This window comes from Lipotes vexillifer, unplaced genomic scaffold, assembly GCF_000442215.2.
Source record: "Lipotes vexillifer unplaced genomic scaffold, Lipotes_vexillifer_v1.1 scaffold158, whole genome shotgun sequence".
NCBI lineage: Eukaryota > Metazoa > Chordata > Mammalia > Artiodactyla > Lipotidae > Lipotes > Lipotes vexillifer.
Window position 1 is genome coordinate 1,792,975 of NW_006788189.1, and position 23,407 is coordinate 1,816,381.

General features: G+C 40.8%; 1 protein-coding gene and 1 non-coding gene across 2 annotated transcripts in view; both read left to right on the forward strand.

Annotated features, from left to right (window-relative positions):
* Positions 1–2,917, forward strand: part of ERCC3 (ERCC excision repair 3, TFIIH core complex helicase subunit) — a 37,259-nt gene extending 34,342 nt beyond the window's left edge. Inside the window, exons 14-15 of the mRNA XM_007461304.1 lie at positions 720–872; positions 2,444–2,917. Coding sequence (XP_007461366.1) covers positions 720–872; positions 2,444–2,575 — 285 coding nt within the window. The 3' untranslated portion in view covers positions 2,576–2,917. The remainder of the gene's footprint in view (positions 1–719; positions 873–2,443) is intronic.
* A 19,985-nt stretch (positions 2,918–22,902) lies between these two features.
* TRNAG-CCC (transfer RNA glycine (anticodon CCC)) lies at positions 22,903–22,975 on the forward strand. The gene has a single exon. It is a non-coding gene; the product is annotated as a tRNA-Gly (tRNA).
* Positions 22,976–23,407: the final 432 nt, after the last annotated feature.

The window sequence follows — 23,407 nt, forward strand, 5'->3', positions numbered from 1 at the left end:
GTCCAGGCGGTAATGTGAGCCGTGGGGAGCACCAGATGAAGCTTTGCTAGCTCTCCTGCCGCTCGCCTCCTGCTGTGCGGCCTGGTTCCTGACAGGCCGCGGACCAGCACTGGTCCTCAGCCCGGGGGTTGGGGACCCTGCTGTACGTAATCAACCCAAGCTTTCTGCAGGGATAGGTAGGCCTTGTAGTAAGTTATCTCCAAAGAAATGAAAACCAAATCTCCACCATGCTTTTATCTTTCTCTTTTGGAAAAAAAATCTTATAAATCCATTCTTAATATCCTATCATTTGTAAGTGTACCTCCTGCTGGAAGCCCTGGGTGCCAAGCCCAGAGGTTGAAGGCCTTCCTGAAAGGCAGCCGGCTATGCCTTTCGGCTTTTGGTCCTTTGTTTACCTGGTGCAAGGTGGGAAAACTACCAGAATGGTTGTTTTAAGATTGCCGCGATCCCTGTTGATCTTCTGTAAGTGATCACTTAGCTGCCATGTGTTGGGAGCAGAGTTTTCTAGAATTTCCTGAACCTCTCCTGCCTTGCAGTCATTAGTTAAGCTCCTTGTTGACAGTGGCTCTGAGGCTGGTCTCTGCACTCCCTAAGAGGAGCTCTCCGTTATTATCCACCTGCTCTGCTGGGCCTGAGGGGGGAAGTGACCAGACCAGGTGAGCCCAGGAGAAGGCAGGTTCGGGTCCAGGGAGAGAAAACAAGAGGGTTCTGCGCTGCAGGTGATCACAAAGCTTGCCAACATGGAGGAGGAGGACTTGGCATTTTCAACAAAAGAGGAGCAACAGCAACTCTTACAGAAGGTCCTGGCAGCCTCTGACCTGGATGCTGAGGAGGAGGTGGTGGCGGGAGAACTTGGCTCCAAATCCAGCCAGGTGAGTGAGTGGGTGAGGCTCCACATGTCAGTTTTCCCGAAGGACAGCGTCTTAGACACACATACGCCTGCACAGTCCTTTGTGTGTATGTGCCTGTGTGATTTTCTTAAGATCTTGGAGACTGTAGAGAAGAGAATAATCGAAAACACCCCTGCTAACCGTGCTGTGCGTCTGTCTTGTTTTATGTGTTTGAGCCCACGGCGGGTGTGGTTGGTCTCCTGCTCTGTTCACATAGCAGTCTGGCGTAAGTATTTGTTAGTATTTGGATGTGGGAGCCCAGGCTCTGCCTAGGGTGGCTACTGGAAGGAGCATGACAGACCTGGGGCTGCCTTTTTCGCCTTGGGCGCATCACCTTATCCCTGGCTTCCTCCTCAGTAATGAAACTGAGCCTTCCAGGCTGTAAAATGGGTCTGAGAATCAACTCATATTGTAGTTTCCATACATTCTTCGAAAAATTTAGAGTTCTCTGAAAATGCACAACTTTTCAGTTATTCTGCACATACTTATTGAATGCCTGCTATGTGCCAGGCAAATATAATACGGTATAACTAATGAAAGTATCATTATGAGGCATTCTTATTACCAGGCCCTTCCGAGGAGAGAAGTACTGTTTCATCAGGTGCTTTTGAAACTAAGTTGGTGTTAGAGCTGGAAAGTGAGTGATGGCTGGAACAAGGGAAGAAGGAAGCAGTTGTCACCAGGGAGGTGCTGCCCTTCCCACAGCCTGAGACCTTTCTGTCCCCAGACCTGGGGGTTGGGGGCTGGGCCTCCTCCTGGGCACTCTCCATGGGAGCCCAGGGAAACTTCCTGTTTCTGTGTCTGAAGGTGGTATCTAGTCAATTCCACCTCACAGTGGGTCACCCAAGGTGAGGCTGTGCAAGGCGTGGCTTCAGTGCCTGTCTGCGTACTTTGCTTGGAATCTGGTCTGAGTGATGTCCCAGGCTCGGGATCAGACCCTTGACTTCTGTGATTTCTGTTCACACCACACATGTCAAGCAGATGTGGTTATCCCCATTTTACAGATGAGTTCATTGAGGTGCAGACATTCAGTATTTTCCCAAGGCCACCCAGTGAGACACAGAGCCAAGATTCAGGCCCAGGGCTAGAAAGGATTTCCAGTTTATTCAAAGCCTTATGGTAGGGTCCCAGGAGATTTTGAGGGACTCCTGCCCTCACTGTTAAAATTCTGTTTAGAAATTGTCATTAAGAGAGGCAGGGTGGTGTATGGCTAGGTACAGGGAATCTGAAGCTGACTGCCTGGGTTCAAGTCCCATCTGTTTAAGAGTTGTGTGATCTTGGACAAATACTTCATTTCTCTGTACCTGTTTCCTCTTCTGTAAGATGGAGATTATAATGGTTGTGAGGATTAGATGAGGTAAGACACGTAAATAAGTATAAGCTGCTTAGAACAATGCCTGAGGCATACTAAGTGGTCAGTAAATGTTATTTAAAAATAATAAAATCTATGAAACTTTTATAAGTTTTATACATTTATCTTATTATGATTATAAATGTTATAGGAGGAGGGTGTTTTGCTTTGTAAACTAATGGTGGGCTGGGTTGCCCTGCAGGTGTCTCGACGCTTCGGCACGATGAGCTCTATGTCTGGGGCCGATGACACAGTGTACATGGAGTACCACTCGTCACGGAGCAAGGCTTCCACTAAGCACGTGCACCCGCTTTTCAAGCGCTTCAGGAAATGAAGGGTCACGTAGGTGAAACTTGGGTGCCTAGTGCCAGCATTGGAAAGGGATTTTAAACATAGCATTTTCTTTCCACATCCGCGTTCTTTCCAATAGCATCGGCCAAACCAATGTAGATTCAATATCTGTTGACTGTGTTGAAGAAAATGCATCAAGAGCTTGATTCTGTCTTCCTGGGCATTCCAGGGTTTGAAAGTGGGAGTTGGGGGACTGTATTTTTTGTTTTTTTCAGACTGCTTTTTAAACTTGTTGGGGAGTGGTCATTCCTGTACATAAAAATTTGTAATATTTAGGTGTATTTATCTTACTGTTCTCCTGAATAAACAGCACTGGGATGTTTAACCACTCTTCATCGTACGCCTTGTTCTTACACCTTGTCACAGGCATGGGCTATGTCTAGATGACAAACCTCCATCAGGGCTCCACTTGGTGGCAGGCCCAGAGGAATTAGATGGGGCCCATCCACAGGGAGCACTAGAGAGACGAGAAGACTTGCCCGTTAGTGCGCAGTGTTGACAGGGGACGGTGCTCCAGAGTGATGGAGGAGCTTGAGCAGTTTGCAGTGCTGCCTGGCCCCTCCCTGTTCAGCTCAGGTGAGTGCCATGGGAGGTACCACAGCTGTAGGTCCTCTAGGTCACCCGAAGGCCATCACCTTCGTAGGGAGCCACAGTGCACACAGCTTCTGATGGTTGATCTTCCCGGAGAGAATCAACTCTTATTTCTACCCCCGCCCCCCCAGAAACATTGTTGATGTGGCTGGGAGGCTGGATTCCTCTTCTAATAGTAGTTTAGTACCCTTGGATCTTTAACGGCTGGTTCGTCTATTCTGAAAGATGTCTCTGGGCTTTTCTTCTCTGTTCCTGGTATGAAAGAAAAGGTGTTCAGGAAAAGACACACGAGGCAGGATTGGTCCATAGAAGACAGGCAGGTACGCACAGGCATAGGTCATGAAGAAGAACGTGTTATTTTGAGGAGGCTCATTCTAGGAGGCGGCAGCCCCGCACCTGGGGAGTGTTGGAAGCCTGTGCTAACTAAGGCCGCTCGACTTGGAGTCCTGCCTACCCCTGCTGCCCGGCAGCAGTGATCCCAGCCGTCATCGCCCACTCAGGGAGAAGACCACATTCATTCTGTCAAGAGTGCTTCGGAGCAAAAGCCACCTTCCCTGAATTGCACTTCACTGAGCTGACCTTTTGGGGACAAACGCACTCTCACAGTCTGCCCAGCAGTTGGTGCTGACCCGTGGAGAGCCGCTGTGTCTGTGCAAACCCTGGAAATGGCCCCCAGCAGCCAGACCTGAGGCCTGTGCTCAGGCACATCGTGCTAAGGACACTCACCCCAGTGGGTGGCACCCAGATGTCACAGACTGGATTATAACCAGTATTATTTCCAGGTTCTCACATCCTGTCATGCTTGAGATACTCAAGCAATGCCAAGCACTTCGTGTATCTCCTTGTTGCTCACTGTTTTCTTGTTCTCTAACCTGTCTGCAGATAACGTTGAATTTTACCCAAGCCCTGTGATCCTGGAAAACTGGGACTTTCAAAGAACCACACACCCACCTGTGCCCCCACCCCCGCCATCTTTTGTGTTCCGGAAAACAGCTTACCACAAAGAACCACCTTTCCCCATGTCTGAGATAAAGCTCATGGGTGCCCTCCTTGTCTACCAGTGACAAGGCCAGACACAGACCTTCCAGATTCCCACTCTTTGCTTCGAATGATTAGGTAAAGCGCTTGTCCCCGCTGATCAAATTGGAACAAAATGCTTGTTAACCAAACCTTGGTTAAGATTCTCTCCTTTCTGCAGGCCCCTGACTTTTGGCCCACGCTCAGCCTACAGTCCCTCCTGAGTCCAGTGGGACTCAGGGTAAAACACTGTCTGATCTGCCATCTGCCATTGCCACTCCCAGTCATCCCACTTCCTCAGCCCCTCCTGTGTTTCCTCCTCCCTGTAAAAGAAAAACTTTTCTGCTTAACTCTTGAGATGCTTGCTGATCATGTGGTCAGTGTGTTCTCCCTGTTGTAATAGCTGCCCTCCCCTTTTTTTTGCAGCAATCCTTTCAAATAAAGTGTCTCCTTGCCAAGTTGGGATTAGTTTTTTATTTGACACCATGTAACGAATTCCTATTTATTCTCTAAAAGTAAGTTGAGATGTATCATCTCCAGGAAACCTAACTCCTGTACCTACCCCTAAAAGTGTTTCCTGTACTGTGCTATGTCCTTTATGCTGTCCTTTTTTTTTTTTTCATTTTTGGTGTTTACATTTTTGTATCCTGTTGGTTTGAGTTCTATCTGTACCCCAATATCTGGCATATAGTAGGTATCCAGTGACTATTGAATTGGACTCTTTTCAAAGTTTATGGACTTAAAATAAAAGGAACACAATAACCCTGCCTGCTTACACCTTGAGGGAAGTTGTGAGGGAACCTCTCACTGGTAACCATCTATCCTGTTATCCCTTCCTGCTGCCTTTTCCCTGAACTAGCCCTTATACCCCATAGCAGATGGAATTTATAGGACAAAGTACCAAATAGGAGAGCTGCACAAAGAGATTTGCTGAGGGGCCCTGAGTCTTCCACTGAGCACTCACTGTTCTGCACATGCATGTAAAGAAGCTACCCCAGGCTGGGGAAGGAACCACATGAAAGGGTCAGGGGGAGCTTATCCAGGGCCTGGACTATTCCTGTTCTCACCAGCCAGACTGAAAATCCTCAACTCACGGGGCATCTGGTAGTGTTTAGCAAGGTTTTGCTTCACTATTGTAGAAAGTTAGACCTAAACTAATGCTGCATGAGTCCTAACAAAAGTTTGAAGGCAAGACCCAAAAGGATCCAATTATTTCCAAGTAACTTACTACAATCCAGGACAAAGCTAATTATTACAGCAGAAAAATATCTAGCAACCAATAAGGTAAAACTTGCACTGTCTGACATCCAATCAGAAATTACCAGGCAAGCAAAGAGCCAGGAAAATGCAACTCATGATGAAAAGACTTGTTTCCATACTCTCTTTGACATTTCTTACTTGCTTGCTCTGACAAAGTAAGCTGCCCAGTGGCGAGGGCCACATAGCAAGGAATGGAGGGAGCCTCAGTCCAATGGCCCACGGTGGACTGAATCCTGCCAGTACTCACAGGAGTGAGCTTGGAAACTGTTCCTCTCTTGGTTGAGCCTACAACCAATGACTACATTGGTTAGATGACTACAGCCCTAACCTACCCCTTGATTGTATCCTGTGAGAGACGTGAACCAGATGACACAGCTAAGGTCCTAGATTCCTGATGTGCAGAAACTGTGAGATAATAAATGTTGTCATTTTAAGCCACAAAATTTTAAATTTTAAATTAAAAAATGTCTTATTATCTACATCTCTTTTCTTTTTTTTTTTTTTGCGGTACGTGGACCTCTCACTGTTGTGGCCTCTCCCATTATGGAGCACAGGCTCCGGACGCGCAGGCTCAGCGGCCATGGCTCACAGGCCCAGCCGCTCCGCAGCATGTGGGATCTTCCCGGACTGGGGCACGAACCCGTGTCCCCTGCATCAGCAGGTGGACTCTCAACCACTGTGCCACCAGGGAAGCCCCTACATCTCTTTTATAAGAAAGAAAATTGATTGCTAAGTTCTGGAGATGGATTGTGGTCATGGTTGCCCATGATTACAAAGCAATAGAAAGCTAATATAGATTTTGGTACCAAGCGTGGGATGCTGTTGTAACAAACACTCAAAAATGTGGCAGTGGCTTTGGAACTAAGAAGTGGGAAGAGGCTGGATTTTGAGGAACATGTTAGAGAATGCCTAAGTTACCTTCAACAGACTATTAGTGGAAATCTGGGCTTTGAGAACACTGCCAGTGAGTGCTTAAAAGGAAGTGAAGAAGCTGCTATTGGAAACTGGAGGAAGGGGGATCTCTATTACACAGTGGCCAAAAATTTAGTGGCACTGTCATCTGCAGTTATATGGAAAGCAGAATGTGTCCAATGAACTTTGTGGTCTAGATTTGCAAGATTTGCTAAGATTTGCAAGCAAAATGTTCAAGTAGCCACCTGATTTCTTCTTGCTGCTTAAATAGTAAAATGTGAAAGGAGAGAGAAAAAGTGAGGGCAGAACTTTTTAAAAAGGAGCCAGAGAGGACACTTTTTGTGCAGGGAAACACAGATAAAGACGGCAGACTATGCTCTGTGACCACAGTGGAATTAGATTTAAAATCAGTAAAAGAAAGATCTGTCGGAAACCCCCAAATATTTGATGAGATTTCTTATTAAAAAATATGCAATCAAGAAGACTATTGAGGGCTTCCCTGGTGGCACAGTGATTGAGAATCTGCCTGCCAATGCAGGGGACACAGGTTCGAGCCCTGGTCTGGGAAGATCCCACATGCCGCGGAACAACTGGGCCCGTGAGCCACAGCTACTGAGCCTGCGTGTCTGGAGCCTGTGGTCCACAACAAGAGAGGCCGCGACAGTGAGAGGCCCACGCACCACGATGAAGAGTGGCCCCCGCTCGCCGCAACTAGAGAAAGCCCTCGCACAGAAATGAAGATCCAACACAGCCAAAAAAAAATAAATAAATTTATTAAAAAGAAAACTATCGAGAAATATCTTTAAGTATTGAAAGAAAAAAACCAACAACTTAGAATTCTATACCCAGTGAAAAGATCTTTCAAAAATAAAAGTGAAATTCTTCTTCAGATATAGGAGTGCTGAAAGAATTCATTACTAGCAGACCGGCACTAAAGGTCATGTTAAAGGAAGTCCTTTGAGAAAAGGAATATAATGCTAGTTAGAAATTTGTATCTACACAAAGGATTGAAGACCACTACAAACTACCTTGATAAATATAAAAGGTTTTCTATTATTTACATTTTTTTAAAGGAGAACTGATCTCTAACTTCTGGAGATAGATAGTGGTCATAGTTGCACAACAGTGTGAATGTACTTAATGCCACTAAATTGTGCACTTAAAAGTGGTTAAAATGGTAAATTTTATGTTTATATATATTTTACCACAATAAAAAAATAAAGATAACTGTTTAGAACAAAGGAAATGTATTGTGGAGTTTATAACATGTAAAAGTGAAATGTATAACAACAATAGTACAAAAGCCAAGAGGGTAGAAGTTGATGTGTACTGTTGTAAGGTTCTTGTGTTATACATAAAGTGGTATAACATTACTTGAAAGTCGCCTGTGGTACTGAAGCAACCGCTAAAATAGCATAAAGAATTATGGTTAATAAACCAATATAGGAGATAAAATGAAGTCATGAAAAATACTCAATTCTAAAGAAGTCAGAAAAAGAGGAAGAAGGAAATAAGGAGCAGATGGGATAAGTAGAGAATAAATAGGAAATGGTCTAAACGCCCTCAATTAAAAATCAGAAATTGTCAGATTTTTTAAAGAAGAACAAAATTATGCTGCCTACAAGATTTAATATTAGGATGCAAATAGGTTTAAAGAATGGAACAATGTATACTATGCTAACATGAAGCAAACGAAAGCTGGAGTAGCTATATTAATATTGGGCCAAGTGGATTTCAGAGCAAAGAATATTACCAGGGTCATTTTATAAAGAGGAGCTAATAATTCTAAACATTTATGCCCTTAATTACAGCTTAAAAATACTTGAAGCAAAAACTGATACACCTGAAAGAAGAAATAGAAAAATTCACATTTCAGAGATTTTAATACCTTTTTCTCAATAATTGATAGAATAAATAGACCAAAAATCAGTAAAGATACAGAAGACTTAAACAACACTGTTAACCAACTTCACCTGAGTGACATTTATAAAACACCACCCAGTAACCGTAGAATATACATTCCTTTCAAGTTCGTACAGATCATTTACTAAGATTCAATTCTGGGCCATACAACCAGTCCCAATAAATTTAAAAGGATTCAAGTCACACAAGCTCTGTTCTTTGACCACAGTGGAAGTAAATAAAAAATCGGTAAAAGATCTGTGGGAAACCCCCAAATATTTGAAAACTAAGTAACACAATTCTAAATTAAAAAAAGAAAAATCAAAGGGAAATTACTATTTTTGAATTGAGTGAAAATGAAAACTACATTTTATATATATATATATATATATATATATATATATATATATATTTTATTTCTGGCTGTGTTGGGTATTCGTTGCTGCACATGGGCCTTCTCTAGTCGCTGTGAGCAGGGGCTACTCTTCGTTGTGGTGTGTGTGCTTCTCATTGCGGTGGCTTCTCTTGTTGCGGAGCACAGGCTCTAGACACACGGGCTTCAGTAGTTGTAGCACACGGGCTCCAGTAGTTGTGGCTTGTGGGCTCTAGAGTGCAAGCTCAGTAGTTGTGGCATGTGGGCTTAGTTGCTGTACAGCATGTGGGATCTTCCCGGACCAGGGATTGAACCCGTGACCCCTGCATTGGCAGGTGGATTCCTAACCTCTGTGCCACCAGGGAAGTCTGAAAACTATTGATTTTGTTTATAATTTTCTGTATATTATGTTTTGACATCTTAAAAACTGTTCTGGTTGGGGAGAGATACCCCTTGCTGAGACTAGCCTATTCTGTTTTTTTTTTTTTTTTTAAATTGAAGTATAGCTAATTTACAATGCTCTGTTAGTTTCTGGTATACAGCAAAGTGATTCAGTTACATATACATTTTTCCATATTCTTTTCCATTATGGTTTATTACAGGATGTTGAATATAGTTCCCTGTGCTATATAATAGGACCTGTGTTTATCCATTCTATATATACTAGTTTGCATCTGCTAACCCCAAACTCCCAATCCATCCCTCCCCTTTCCCTGTTGGTAACCACAAGTCTGTTCTCTATGTCTATGAGTTTCTGTTTCATAGGTAAGTTCATTTGTGTCATAGTTTAGATTCCACATATAACTGATGTCATATGGTATTTGTCTTTCTCTTTCTGACTTACTTCACTTAGTATGATAATCTCTAAGTCCATCCATATGGCATTATTTCATTCTTTTTTGTGGCTGAGTAGTATTCCACTCTGTGTGTGTGTGTGTGTGTGTGTGTGTGTGTGTGTGTGTGTGTGTGTACCACATCTTCCTTATCCATTCATCTGTTGATGGACATTTAGGTTGCTTCCATGTCTTGGCTATTGTAAACAGTGAGCCTAGCCAATTCTTGAGACAGCAAAGGGCACAGCCAGGAGCATGTCTTTGATTTACAGACTAAACAGTCCAGAGCCATATCTCCTCTATCTGGCCCATACACCCCAGGAGGCAATATACTCTGTCTTAATCATCCCAGGCCCAGGTACCAGGCAACTAGGGACCACCCTTACAGTGTAGAGCCAGCTGAAATTATTCAAACTAGAGAGTTCTAAACTGTTCATTCTGCCCTGCCTTGCCTGTCCCACAGAAACTCCAATAAAGATTCTAGCTTTAGCTTTCCCCTTGCTCCTGCTTTCTGCGTGCTTACCACTCTGAGGCTTTCCCATGTGGCCCTACATGGAACAGTATGCTGTGCATCCAATTTTAGGACCTGGGAGCATAATAAATTTGTTTTCCTGAGGCTCTCGTGTGTCGCCTCTTGTGGCTACACCTGTCAATCACATAAAAGAACACAGAACAAAAAACAACATACTGGAGGGGGACCTTCAAGATGGAGGAGGAGTAAGACGTGGAGATCACCTTCCTCCTCACAAGTACATCAAAAATATATCTACAAGTGGAACAACTACAGAACACCTACCGAACACTGGCAGAAGACCTCAGACTTCCCAAAAGGCAAGAAACTCCCCACGTAACTGGGTAGGGCAAAAGAAACAAGAAAAAACAGACAAAAGAATAGGGACAGGACCTGCACCTCTGGGAGGGAGCTGTGAAGGAGGAAACGTTTCCACACACTAGGAAGCCCCTTCGCGGGCGGAGACTGCGGGTGGCGGAAGGGGGAAGCTTTGGAGCCATGGAGTAGAGTGCAGCAATAGGGGTGCAGGGGGCAAAGCGGAGAGATTACTGCAAAGAGGAACGGTGCCGACCAGCACTCACTAGCCTGAGAGCCTTGTCTGCTCACCCGCCGAGGCAGTTGGGTGCTGGGAGCTTGAGGCTCTGGCTTCAGAGTTCAGAACCCGGGGAGAAGACTGGGGTTGGCTGTGTGAACACACCCTGAAGGGGCTAGTGCGGCACAGCTAGCCGGAAGGGAGTCTGGGGAAAAGTCTGGACCTGCCAAAGAGACAAGAGACCATCGTTTCACGGTGCGCGAGGAGAGGGGATTCAGAGCACCACCTAAATGAGCTCCAGAGACGAGCGTGAGCCGCGGCTATCGGCTTGGACCCCAGAGACGGGCCTGAAACGCTAAGGCTGCTGCTGCAGCCACCAAGAAGCCTGTGTACAAGCACAGGTCACATCCACACCTCCCCTCACGGGAGCCTGTGCAGCCCGCCACTGCCAGGGTCCCATGATCCAGGGACAACTTCACCGGGAGAACACCTGGCGCGCCTCAGACTGTTACAACGTCATGCTGGCTTCTGTCACTGCAAGCTTGCCCCTCATTCTAATTATGACTACCGTACCCCTCCCTCCCCGCAGCCTGAGTGAGTGAGAGCCCCCTAATCAGCCGCTGCTTCCACTCCCTTCTATCTGGGTGGGAACAGATGCCCGAGGGTGACCTACATGCAGAGGCAGGTCCAAATCCAAAGCTGAACCCCGGGAGCTGTGCGAACAAAGAAGAGAAAGGGAAATTTCTCCATGCAGCCACAGGAGTAGCGGATTAAATCCCCACAATCAACTTGATGTACCCTGCATCTGTGGAATACCTGAATAGACAAAAAATCATCCCAAAATTGGGGCGGTGGACTTTAGTAGCAACTGTAGACTTGGAGTTTGCTGTCTGTAACTGATTTGTTTCTGATATATATGTTTACCTTAGTTTAGTTTTTAGCACTTGTTATCATTGGTGGATTTGTTTGTTGGTTTGGTTACTCTCTTCATTTTTAAAAAAATTATTATTTTTTTATGTTAATAATTTTTTATTATTATTTTTTCCTCCCTTTTCTTCTGAGCGATGTGGCTGACAGGGTCTTGGTGTTCCCGCCTGGTGTCAGACCTGAGTCTCTTAGGTGGGAGGGCCGAGTTCAGGACATTGGACCACCAGAGACCTCCCAGCCCCACATAATATCAATTGGTGAGAGCTCTCCCAGAGATCTCTGTCTCAGTGCTAAGACCCAGCTCCACCCAATGGCCAGCAAGCTCCAGTGCTGGATGCCCCATGCCAAAAAACTAGTGAGACTGGAACACAACCCCACCCATTAGCAGAGGCTGCCTAAAGTCATACTAAGTTCACAGACACCCCAAAACACACCACTGGACGTGGCCCTGCCCACCAGAAAGACAAGATCCTGCCCCACCCACCAGAACAGAGCCACCAGTCCCCTCCACTAGGAAGCCTACACAAGCCACTGAACCAACATCACCAACTGGGGGCAGACACCGAAAACAATGGGAACTATGAACCTGCAGCCTGCAAAAAGGAGACCCCCAAAACAGTAAGTTAAAGAAAATGAGAAGACAGAAAAGTATGCTGCAGATGAAGGAGCAAGGTAAAAACCTACAAGACCAAACAAATGAAGAGGAAATAGGCAGTCTACCTGAAAAAGAATACAGAGTAATGATAGTAAAGATGATCCAAAATCTTGGAAATAATAGAATGGAGAAAATAATAAAACATTTAACAAGGACCTAGAAGAACTAAAGAGCAAACAAACAACGATGAACAACAAAATAAATTAAATTAAAAATTCTCTAGATGGAATCAATATTAGAATAACTGAGGCAGAAGAATGGAGAAGTGGCCTGGAAGATAAAATAGTGGAAATAACTATCACAGAGCAGAATAAAAAAAAAAGAATGAAAATAATTTAGGCCAGTCTCACAGACCTCTGGGACAACATTAAATGCACCAACATTCGAATTATAGGGGTCCCAGAAGAAGAAGAGATAAAGAAAGGGACTGAGAAAATATTTGAAGAGATTATAGTTGAAAACTTCCCTAACATGGGAAAGGAAATAGTCAAGTCCAGGAAGTGCAGAGAGGCCCACTCAGGATAAATCCAAGGAGAAACATACCAAGACACATATTAATCAAACTATCAAAAATTAAATACAAAGAAAAATATTAAAAGCAGCAAGGGAAAAACAAAAAATAACATAGAAAGGAATCCCCATAAGGTTAACAGCTGATCTTTCAGCAGAAACTCTACAAGCCAGAAGGGAGTGGCAGGACATATTTAAAGTGATGAAAGGGAAAAACCTACAACTAAGATTTCTCTACCCAGCAAGGATCACATTCAGATTTGAAGGAGAAATTAAAACCTTTACAGACAAGCAAGAGTTAAGAGAATTCAGCACCACCAAACCAGCTTTACAACAAATGCTAAAGGAACTTCTCTAGGCAGGAAACAGAAGAGAAGGAAAAGACCTACATAAACAACCCCAAAACATTTAAGAAAAAAGTAATAGTAACATACATATCAATAATTACCTTAAATGTAAATGGATTAAATGCTCCCACCAAAAAGACATAGACTGGCTGAATGGATACGAAAACAAGACCCATATATATGCTGTCTACAGAGACCCACTTCAGACCTAGGGACAAATGCAGATTGAAAGTGGGGTATGGACAAAGATATTCCATTCAAATGGAAATCAAAAGAAAGCTGGAGTAGCAATTCTCATATCGGAAAACAGACTTTAAAATAAAGACTATTACAAGGGACAAAGGAGGACACTACATAATGACTAAAGGATCAATGCAAGAAGAAGATATAACAATTGTAAATATTTATGCACCCAACATAAAGCACCTCAATACATAAGGCAAATGCTAACAGCCATAAAATGGGAAATGAACAGTAACACAATCATAGTAGGGGACTTTAACACCCCACTTTCACTAATGGACAGATCATCCAAAATGAAAATAAATAAGGAAGCACAAGCTTTAAATGACAAACAAGATGAACTTAATTGATATTTATAGGACATTCCATCCAAAAACAACAGAATACACTTTCTTCTCAAGTGCTCATGGAACATTCTTCATAATAGATCATATCTTGGGTCAAAAATCAAGCCTTGATAAATTTAAGAAACTTGAAATCGTATCAGTTATCTTTTCTGACCACAACGTGATGAGACTAGATATCAATTACAGGAAAAAAAAAACTGTAAGAAATACAAACACATGGAGACTATACAATGTGCTACTAAATAACCAAGAGATCACTGAAGAAATCAAAGAGGAAAGCAAAAAATACCTAGAAACAAATGCCAATGAAAACACGACAACCCAAAAACCTATGGGATGCAGCAAAAGCATTTCTAAGAGGAAAGTTTATATCAATACCATCCTACCTCAAGAAACAAGAAAAATCTCAAATAAACAACCGAAACTTACACCTAAAGCAATTAGAGAAAGAAGAACAAACCCCCCCCCAAAGTCAGCAGAAGGAAAGAAATCATAAAGATCAGATCAGAAATAAATGAAAAATAAATGAAGGAAACAATAGCAAAGATCAGTAAAACTAAACGCTGGTTCTTTGAGAAGATAAACAAAATTGATAAACCATAAGCCAGACTCATCAAGAAAAAAAGGGAGAAGACTCAAATCAACAGAGTTAGAAATGAAAAAGGAGAAGTAACAACTGACACTGCAGAAATACAAAGGGCCATGAGAGACTACGACAAGCAACTATATGCCAGTAAGATGGACGACCTGGAAGAAATGGACAAATTCTTAGAAAAGCACAACCTTCCGAGACTGAACCAGGAAGAAATAGAGAATATGAACAGACCAATCACAAGTACTGAAATTGAAACTGTGATTAAAAATCTCCCAACAAACAAAAGCCCAGGACCAGATGGCTTCACAGGTGAATTCTATCAAACATTTAGAGAAGAGTTGACGCCTATCCTTCTCAAACTCTTCCAAAATATAGCAGAGGGAGGAACACTCCAAGACTTATTCGACGAGGCTACCATCACCCTGATACCAAAACCAGAGAAAGACGTCACAAAAAAAAGAAACTACAAGGCAATATAACTGATGAACATAGATGCAAATATCCTCAACAAAATACTAGCAAACAGAATCCAACAGCACACTAAAAGGATCATACACCATGATAAAGTGGGATTTATCCCAGGAATGCAAGGATTCTTCAATATACTCAAGTCAATCAATGAGATACACTGTATTAACAAACTGAAGGATTAAAACTTTATGATAATCTCAATAGATGCAGAAAAATATTTCGACAAAATTCAACACCCATTTATGATAAAAACTCTCCAGAAAGTAAGCATAGAGGAAACCTCCCTCAACATAATAAAGGCCATATATGACAAACCCACAGCCAATATCGTTCTCAATGGTGAAAAACTGAAACCATTTCTGCTAAGATAGGGAAGAAGGCAAGGTTGCCCACTCTCACCACTATTATTCAACATAGTTTTGGAAGTTTTAGCCACAGCCATCAGAGAAGAAAAAGAAATGAATCCAAATCGGAAAAGAAGAAGTAAAACTGTCACTGTTTGCAGATGACATGATACTATACATAGAGAATCCTAAAGATGCTACCAGAAAACTACTAGAGCTAATCAATGAATTTGGTAAAGTAGCAGGATACAAAATTAATGCACAGAAATCTTTCATTCCTATTACACTAACAATGAAAAATTTGAAAGAGAAATTAGGGAAACACTCCCATTTACCATTGCAACAAAAAGAATAAAGTACCTAGGAATAAACCTACCTAGGAAGGCAAAAGACCTGTATGTAGAAAACTATAAGACAATGATGAAAGAAATTAAAGATGATACAAACAGATGGAGAGATATACCATGTTCTTGGATTGGAAGAATCAACATTGTGAAAATGACTGTACTACCCAAAGCAATCTACAGATTCAATACAATCCCTATCAAACCACCAATGGCATTTTTCACAGAACTAGAAGAAAAAGTTGCACAATTTGTATGGAAACACAAAAGACCCTGAATAGCAAAAGCAATCCTGGAAAGAAAAACGGAGCTGGAGGAATCAGGCTCCCTGACTTCGGACTATACTACAAAGCTACAGTAATCTAGACAGTATGATACTGGCACAAAAACTGAAATATAGATAAATGGAACAGGATAGAAAGCCCAGAGATAAACCCAGGCACATATGGTCACCTTATCTTTGATAAAGGCATCAAGAGTATACAATGGAGAGAAGACAGCCTCTTCAATAAATGTTGCTGGGAAAACTGGACAGCTACATGTAAAAGAATGAAATTAGAATACTTCCTAACACCATATACAAAAATAAACTCAAAATGGATTCGAGACCTCAATGTAAGGCCAGAGACTATCAAACTCTTAGAGGAAAACATAGGCAGAACACTCTATGACATAAATCACAGCAAGATCCTTATTGACCCACCTCCTAGAGAAATGGAAATAAAAACAAAAATAAAAAAATAGGACCTAATGAAACTTAAAAGATTTTGCACAACAAAGGAAGCCATAAACAAGACGAAATGACATCCCTCAGAATGGGAGAAAATATTCTTAAACGAAGCAACTGACAAAGGATTAATCTCCAAAATATATAAGCAGCTCATGCAGCTTAATATCAAAAAAACAAACAACCCAATCCAAAAATGGGCAGAAGACCTAAACAGACATTTCTTCGAAGAAGATATACAGATTGGCAACAAACACATGAAAGGATGTTCAACATCACTAATGATTAGAGAAATGCAAATCACAACTACAATGAGGTATCACCTCACAGTGGTCAGAACTGCCATCATCAAAAAATCTACAGACAATAGATGCTGGAGAGAGTGTGGAGAAAGGGAACTCTCTTGCACTATTGGTGGGAATGTAAATTGGTACAGACACTGTGGAGAACAGTATGGAGGTTCCTTAAAAAACTAAAAATGGAGCTACCATATGACCCAGAAATCCCACTACTGGACATATACCCTGAGAATACCATAATTCAAAAAGAGTCATGAACCACAGTGTTCATTGCAGCACTATTTACAATATACAGGGCATGGAAGCAACCTAAGTGTCCATCAACAGATGAATGGATAAAGAAGATGTGACGCATATGTATGATGGAATATTACTCAGCCATAAAAAGAAATGAAATTGTTATTTGTAGTGAGGTGGATGGACCTAGAATCTGTCATACAAAGTGAAGTAAGTCAGAAAGAGAAAAACAAATACCATATGCTAACACATATATATGGAATCTAAAAATAAAAAGGTTCTGATGAACCTAGGGGCAGGACAGGAATAAAGCGCAGATGTAGAGAATGGACTTGAGGACACGGTAGGGGAGGGTAAGCTGGGACAAAGTGAAGGAGTGTCATTGACATGTATACTCTACCAAATGTAAAATAGATAGCTAGTGGGAAGCAGCTGCATAGCACAGGGAGATCAACTTGGTGCTTTGTGACCACCTAGAGGGGTGGGATAGGGAGGGTGGGAGGGAGATGCAAGAGGGAGGGTATATGGGAATATATGTATACATATAGCTGATTCACTTTGTTATACAGCAGAAACTAACACAACACTGTAAAGCAGCTATACTCCAATAAAGATGTTAAAAAAGGAAAAACCAACATACCAAACTTGGGGAATGCAAGCAGTGGTACTTAGAGAGAAATATATACCATTAAACTATATTAGTAAATAAGAAAGGTCTGGGACTTCCCTGGTGGTCAGAGTCCACTTTGCAATGTAGCGCACGTGGGTTTGATCCCTGGTCAGGAAACTAAGATCCCACATGCCATGGGGCAACTAAGCCCACATGACACAACTAGAGAGCTGGTGTGCCACAAACTACAGAGCCCACACACTATGGAGCCCACGTACCACAATTACAGAGCCCACGTGTCCTGGAGCCTGCATGCCACAACTAGAGTGAGAAATCCCACACACCACAACTAGAGAGAAGTCCATGTGCCACAACTAGAGAGAAGCCTGTGTGCCACAACTAGAAAGAAGCACACATGCCACTGTGAAGAGCCTGGGCGCCACAACACAAGATGCCACATGCTGCAATGAAGATCCTGTGTGCTGCAAGTAAGACCTGATTCAGCCACAAAAAGAAAAACAAAAGTAATAACAAATATTTAAAAAAAGAAGGAAGATCTGAAATCATTGACCTCAGCTTCCAATTTAAGAAACTACAAAAAGAAGAGCAAATAAAATACAAAGCAAGCAAAAGGAGATAAAAATCAAAACAGAAAGTCAATGGATAGAAGCAAAACAATATAGAAAACCAACAGAGACTTAAAACTGGTTCTTTGAAAAGTAAAATTGATAAACTTTTAGCCAGACTGATCAAAAAAAAAAAAGACACAAAATACCAATATTGGGAATGAAAGAGATGACATTACTACAAATCCTACAGATACTAAAAGGATAGCAAGTGAATATTATGAACAACTGTACATATTCCTTCCCCCTAAAAATACTTCTATGAAGAGAGCATTACTGTGATAATGAAAGCAGACATAGACAGTTCAGGAAAAGAAAACTACAGACGAATATCCCTCATAAATATAGATGTAAAATTTTCTTAAAATTTTAACAAATCGAATCTGAAAATCTGTAATAAGAATAATACATGATGCCTAAATGGATTTTACCCGAAGATTGCAGGTTGTTTTAACATTTGAAATCAATATCATTCCTCATGTTGAAAAACCATCTGATCATCTCAATAGATAAAAAGAAAATATTTGACAAAATCCAACCTTCTTTCATGATAAAACCCAGGAAACCAAGAATAGGTGAAAACTTTCTCAAACTGATACAGGGCATCTACAAAAAACCTACAGTTAACAGCATACTTAATGTTGAAAGACAATGCTTTCCCACTAAGGTCAGGGACAAAGCAAGTATGTCCATTCTCGCTACTTTTATTTGACACTGTACTGGAGGCTAGCCAGTATAATAAGGTAAGAAAAAATAAAGTCATACAGGCTAGAAAGGAAGGGATAAACCTATCTTTATTTGCAGGTGACTTGATTATCTGTGTAAAAATCTCATGGAATCTACAGAAAAATTTTCTGTAGTACAAATGAGTGAGTTTAGCATGGTTGCAGTATATATCAACATATAAAACTCAATAACATTTTTATGAACTAACAACAATCAGTTGGAAATTGAAGCAAAAGTAGTTTATAATAGCATAGGAAATTAGAAATGCTTAGGGTTAGTCTTCTGAAAGATATCAATTCTGCCTATATTAATTTGTAAGTTAAGTCTATTTTAAATCAAATTCTTTACCAGGTTTTTCAAGGGAATTTAAAAACTAATTGTAAAATAACTATAAAAATATAAACAACACAAAACAGCTCATACAGCTCAATATGGAAAAAAAGACCGAATCAATAAATGGGCAGAAGACCTAAATAGACATTTCTCTAAAGAAAATACACAGTTTGCCAACAAACGTATGAAAGGATGCTCGATATTGCTGATTATTAGAGAAATGCAAATCAAAACTACAATGAAGTATCATCGTACACCCCTCAGAATGGCTGTCATCAAAAGGTCTACAAATAATAAATGCTGGAGAGGGTGTGGAGAAAAGGGAACCCTCCTACACTGTTGGTGGGAATGTAGGTTGATACAGCCACTATGGAAAACAGTATGGAGGTTCCTCAAAAAACTAAAAATAGAGTAGCCATATGACCCAGCAATTCCACTCCTAGGCATATACCTGAACAAACTATAATTTGAAAAGATACGTGCACCCCTATGTTCATAGCAGCACTCTTTACAGTAGCCAAGACATGGAAACAACCTAAATGTCCATCGACAGATTAATGGATAAAGAACATGTGGTATATATACACACTGGAATACTGGAATCAGCCATAAAAAGGAATGAAATAATGCCATTTGCAGCAACATGGATGCAACTAGAGATTATCATACTAAGTGAAGTAAGTAAGAGAAGGATAAATATATACATTACTTATATGTGGGATCTTTAAAAAATGAACTTATTTACAAAACAGAAACAGATTCACAGACATTGAAAACAAATTTGTGGTTACCAAAGGGGAAAGGCAGGGGAGGAATAAATTAGGAGCTTGGAATTAACAGATACACACTACTATGTATAAAATAGATAAACAGGGACTTCCCTGGTTGTCCAGTGGTTAAGACTACGCCTTCCAATGCAGGGGTTGTGGGTTTGACCCCTGGTTGGGGAGCTAAGATCCCACATGTCTCGTGGCCACAAAACCAAAACATAAAACAGAAGCAATATTGTAACAAATTCAATAAAGGCTTTAAAAATGGTCCACATCAAAAAAATCTAAGAAAAAGAAAAAATAAACAACAAGGTTCCCTACTGTATAGCACAGGGAACTATATTCAATTATTCAATATCTTGTAATAACCTATAATGGAAAAGAAGCTGAAAAAAAATATATGTATATGTTTGTGTGTGTGTATATATATATATAAAACTGAGTCACTTTGTACACCAGAAACTAACAACATTGTAAATCAAATATACTGCAATTAAAAAATAAACAAAAATATTAATGTGATAATTTATAAGAAGAGTGCTGTAGGCACAGGAACAGAAAAATACACCAGTTAGAATGAAATTGAGAGCCTGGAAAAGGACATTATTGAGAACTTGATCTGTGCTAGAAGTAGCATTACATGAGTATATATATATACACCTTCATACATCTATATCCATTTTAATATTCATCTAATATCTCCCTTCCTTCCTCCATTCCTCCCTCCCTCCCTTCTCTCCTATCTATCTATCTATCTATCTATCTATCTATCTATCTATCTACCTACCTACCTACCTACCTATCTAATCTATCTATCTGTCATCTATCTCCCCATGAGTTCACATTGATAGCTGTAATTCCAGTTCAAGGCACAGGGTTTATTTTATCCTTACTTTCATATTTACAACTCCCTTCTCTGACAGTGAGAAAACTGGCTCCCATTTACACAATATATTTTTTATTTACTCAGTCCTAGCATGTACATAAAGTAGTTTTAGAGGTGCTAATTTTTGCCTCTGTGAAAAATAAGCCTACTAATTAGAGTTCAGTGCTTGTTTAGGGATGTTTTGGGGTTTTAGCCTGAGGACATGTAGTCCTAATACTGTGTTCAAATGTTACCTGGGTTCTTTTCCCAATCTCCCTTCAGTGTGGTTATGTTATTCATTTGATATGCAGTTTGGTTCATTTGGGGGAAGGGATTGGGTTAAATTTTAGTTTTATTAAATTTTCCCCTTACTTGATGATTTTACTTATTTTCCTTTTTTGAGTATGTGAAACACTAACATGGTTCCAAAAGTCTGGATTGTACCAAAAATTATATTCAGATAAGTGTCTTTCTCCCACCCATATTTCCTCTGTCTTTTCCATCCATTTCCTGACATGCCCCATAGGTACCCAGTCTTAGCTTATAGTTTATCTTGTCTGTTTCTTTATGGTCAAGTGAGTAGACACATGTGTATTTTCTTATTTTTTCCTTCTTTATTTTTATTTCTTCTTTCTTACACAATAGGTAGTATACTGTAGATAACCTTTTTTTAAAAAAAGTTTATTTATTTATTTATTGGCTTAGTTGTGGCATGCGGGATCTTTCGTTGTGGTGCCTGGGCTTCTCTGTAGTTGTGGTGCATGGGCTCCAGAGTACGTGGGCTCTGTAGTTGTGGTGTGTGGACTCCAGAGCACATGGGCTCTGTAGTTGCAGCATGTGGGCTATCTAGTTGTAGTGTGCAGGCTTAGTTGCCCCATGGCATGTGGAATCTTAGTTCCCTGACCAGGGATCGAACCAGTGTCCCCTGCATTGCAAGACAGATTCTTAACCACTGGACCACCAGGGAAGTCCCTCTAGATAACTTTTTGCACTTTGCTTTTTTTGTTTTTGTTAAACTTAACAGTAAATTCTGGAAATCATATCAATTCATAGAGATTTTCCTCTTTCAAAAAATTTTAAAAATTTTATTTTTTATTGAGGTAACATTAGTTTATAACTATGTTTCAGGTATGCAACATATTTCTACTTCGCTGCTCACCACCAAAAATTTAGTTTCCATCTGTCACCACACAGTTGATCCCCTTTACCCATTTCACCTTCCCCCACACCCCTTTTCCTCAGGTAACCACCACCAGAAAGAAAAATACCAAATGATTTCACTCATATGTGGAATATAAAAAACAAACAAACAGAAGCAAAAGAATCAACCAAATCCTCTGTCCTTTTTATTTTTTTAAACAACTTCCATTGTGGGAATGTACCATTGTTTATTTAGCTGCTGTTATTATGGACTGAATGTTTGTGTCCTCTCAAAATTCCTGTGTTGAAGTCCTAACCCCCATTATGATTGTATTAAGAGTTGGGGGGGCGCGCCTTGGGAGATGATTAGATTTGGATGAGGGTAGAACCCCTTTCATGGGATTAGTGCTCTTATAAGAAGAGGAAGAGACACAACAGCTCTCTCTCCATGAGTTTGTACAGGGGAAAAGACAGGTGAGCCAGAGAGAAGGCAGCTATCTGCAAGCCAGGTAGTGGACCTTCACTAGACATCAAATCTGCTGGCACCATGATCATGGACCTCCCAACCTTCAGAACTGTGAGAAATAAATTTCTGTTGTTTAAGCCACCCAGTTTATGGTATTTTGTTATGGTAGCCAGAGCAGACTAAAACAAAGTGTGGCATTTGGATTGTTGAAAATATTCTGCAACTGCAAACAATGCTTTGATAATAAACATTACGCAATGTATTTTCTTATTGTCCGATATATCTTCAGGGTAAATTCCTAGAAATGGCATTGCTAATTCAAAAGGTAAGTGCATGGGTAGTTTTGTTAGATACTGCCAAATTACCCTTTACAAAGCTTGTACTAATTCACATTTCCTCCACCAATTTATGAGATGCTTGTTTATCCACTTGCTCACCATGAGAGTGGGTTGTCATTTTAAAAACTTGATAATGCAATAGGTGAGAAATGGTATTTTTGTGTAGTTTTAATTTGCTTTTCTCTTATGAGTGAGGTTGAAAAAATTTTCATTTTCATATATAATTTTTTGAATTACCTTTGATCTTTTGCCAGGTTTTCTTTGTTTTTAATGTTTGCTTTTTCCCTCTTTCCCCCTCAATTTTTAAATTACTTATATACTGGCAGATTGGTCTTTTATCTATAATGTATGTTGCAAATATTTTCTTCCAGTCTGTCGATTGTCTTATGACTTTGTTTATGGTGATATTTGCCATGAAAAATCATTATTTTTTATTTTAATCAAATTTATTGGGAGACTTCCCTGGTGGTGCAGTGGTTAAGGCTCTGCACTCCCAATGCAGGGGGCCCAGGTTCGATCCCTGGTCAGGGAACTAGATCCCACATGCATGCCACAACTAAGAGTTCCCATACCACAACTAAAGAGCCAGCAAGCCACAACTAAGGAGCCTGCCTGCCGCAACTAAGACCCAGCACAACCAAATAAATAAATAAATATTTTTAAAAATTAGCAATCTTTTTTCTTTTAATGCACTTAGTGAATCTGGATTTGAGTCATAGTTAGCAAGCCTTCCTCTATATGCAGATTAAAGAGAAATTCACCTAGTTTTCTCCTAATACTTATATGGATTCAGTTTACATTTAGATCATTTGGAATTTATTCTTGAATATGGTGTAAGGTATAGCTCAATCTTATCCTTTCCCCAAATGGCTAACCAATTGTTCCAGCATCATTTATGAAAAAGTCCATTTTTTGCCCTAGTGATTTGAGTTGCTACCTTTATCATATACTAAAGCTCCATATG